The sequence below is a fragment of the Propithecus coquereli genome, unplaced genomic scaffold (genome assembly GCF_000956105.1).
Source record: "Propithecus coquereli isolate 6110/MARCELLA unplaced genomic scaffold, Pcoq_1.0 Scaffold409, whole genome shotgun sequence".
Taxonomy (NCBI): Eukaryota; Metazoa; Chordata; class Mammalia; order Primates; family Indriidae; genus Propithecus; species Propithecus coquereli.
This window is the reverse complement of record NW_012149830.1, coordinates 1,960,799-1,962,272: the sequence shown is the minus strand read 5'-3', so window position 1 is coordinate 1,962,272 and position 1,474 is coordinate 1,960,799. Positions and strand designations below refer to the sequence as shown.

At 45.5% G+C, this 1,474-nt stretch overlaps 1 protein-coding gene across 1 annotated transcript; it reads left to right on the top strand.

Annotated features, from left to right (window-relative positions):
- The first annotated feature begins 257 nt into the window (after positions 1–257).
- On the top strand, positions 258–1,242 carry LOC105817347 (olfactory receptor 1G1). Its single transcript, XM_012653010.1, has one exon. It carries the CDS (start codon positions 283–285, stop codon positions 1,222–1,224), a length of 942 nt encoding a protein of 313 aa, XP_012508464.1. The 5' UTR covers positions 258–282; the 3' UTR covers positions 1,225–1,242.
- Positions 1,243–1,474: the final 232 nt, after the last annotated feature.

The following is a 1,474-nucleotide window of genomic DNA, read 5'->3' as shown; positions in this document are numbered from 1 at the left end:
TATATGTATTGGATTAATGTTTGTGATAAAGTTAAAAACCACTTCTCAGTTGCAAACAAATCCATGGTTTCCCACAGCGCCAAGCACAGGCATTTGCAAATATTCAGTTGGACCATATGCAATTGCCATTTTTACAGGTCCCAGATAGTCAAATATTGGAGATTTCATACGATTCAACCTCACGCTACAAGATCAACATTGGAATACTGCACGATTTTCAAAGTTCACAATCCAGGGCTTACCAATTTCTTTCAATTAACCCAACTTTCTTCTTACAGAAAAATGGGATGGAAAAATCTGACCAACATTGCGGAATTTTTCCTTTTGGGGTTCTCTGAGCAGCTGGAGCAGCAGAAGGTTCTCTTTGGGCTCTTCCTGTCCCTGTACTTGGTCACTGTGGCAGGCAACCTCCTCATTATTCTAGCCGTCATCACTGATGCTCAACTCCACACCCCCATGTACTTCTTCCTGGCCAATCTCTCTCTCGCAGATGCCTGCTTTGTGTCCACTACAGTCCCTAAGATGCTGGCAAACATATGGATCCAGAGTCAGGTCATCTCATACTCAGGGTGTCTACTACAGCTGTACTTTTTCATGCTGTTTGTGATGCTGGAGGCGTTCCTCTTGGCTGTCATGGCCTACGACCGCTACATGGCCATATGCCACCCACTCCACTACATCGTAGTCATGAGCCCTGGGCTCTGTGTCTTCCTTGTGTCTGCGTCCTGGATCATGTGTGCCCTCCACTCCCTTCTCCACACACTCCTGATGAACAGCTTGTCATTCTGTGCAGACCACGCGATCCCACACTTCTTCTGCGACATCAACCCCCTCTTGAGTCTCTCCTGCACAGACCCATTCATCAATGAGCTGGTGATCTTCATCATCGGGGGTCTCACAGGCCTGGTTTGTGTCCTGTGCCTGATTAGCTCTTACACGTACATTTTCTCAACCATCCTGAGGATCCCCTCAGCTCAGGGGAAGCAAAAAGCCTTTTCCACCTGCAGCTCTCATCTCTCTGTGGTCTCTCTCTTTTTTGGGACTTCCTTTTGTGTTTATTTCAGCCCCCCCTCAACCCGCTCAGTACAGAAGGGCACAGTTGCATCAGTGATGTACACGGTGGTAACCCCAATGTTGAATCCCTTTATCTATAGTTTGAGGAACCAAGACATGAAGTCTTCCCTGAGAAAGCTAATTTGGGTTAGGAAAATTCCTTCCCCCTAGTGGTAGTCACTTGACATCCAGTATAGGGGTCTCCATCCATCGGTGTTCACCACACTAAGCAGTGAGGAATAGAAGAGGGAGAGAAATTAGAGCCTTCACTTCCAGTACCTATGATCTGAACCTGAAATATTCATGCCTAAGCTACAGGACTGCATCAGAACAAAGCTATCATCAGGTCAGTGTCATTAGTTTAAGTTCTTACAATTATTATGTTCTAAAATAGATATCCAGATTTATAATATAATAAAGC

What these genes read in the sequence shown, in the direction of transcription:
- LOC105817347 (XM_012653010.1), top strand. Translation starts at nt 283, where the DNA reads ATGGGATGGAAAAATCTGACCAACATTGCGGAATTTTTCCTTTTGGGG.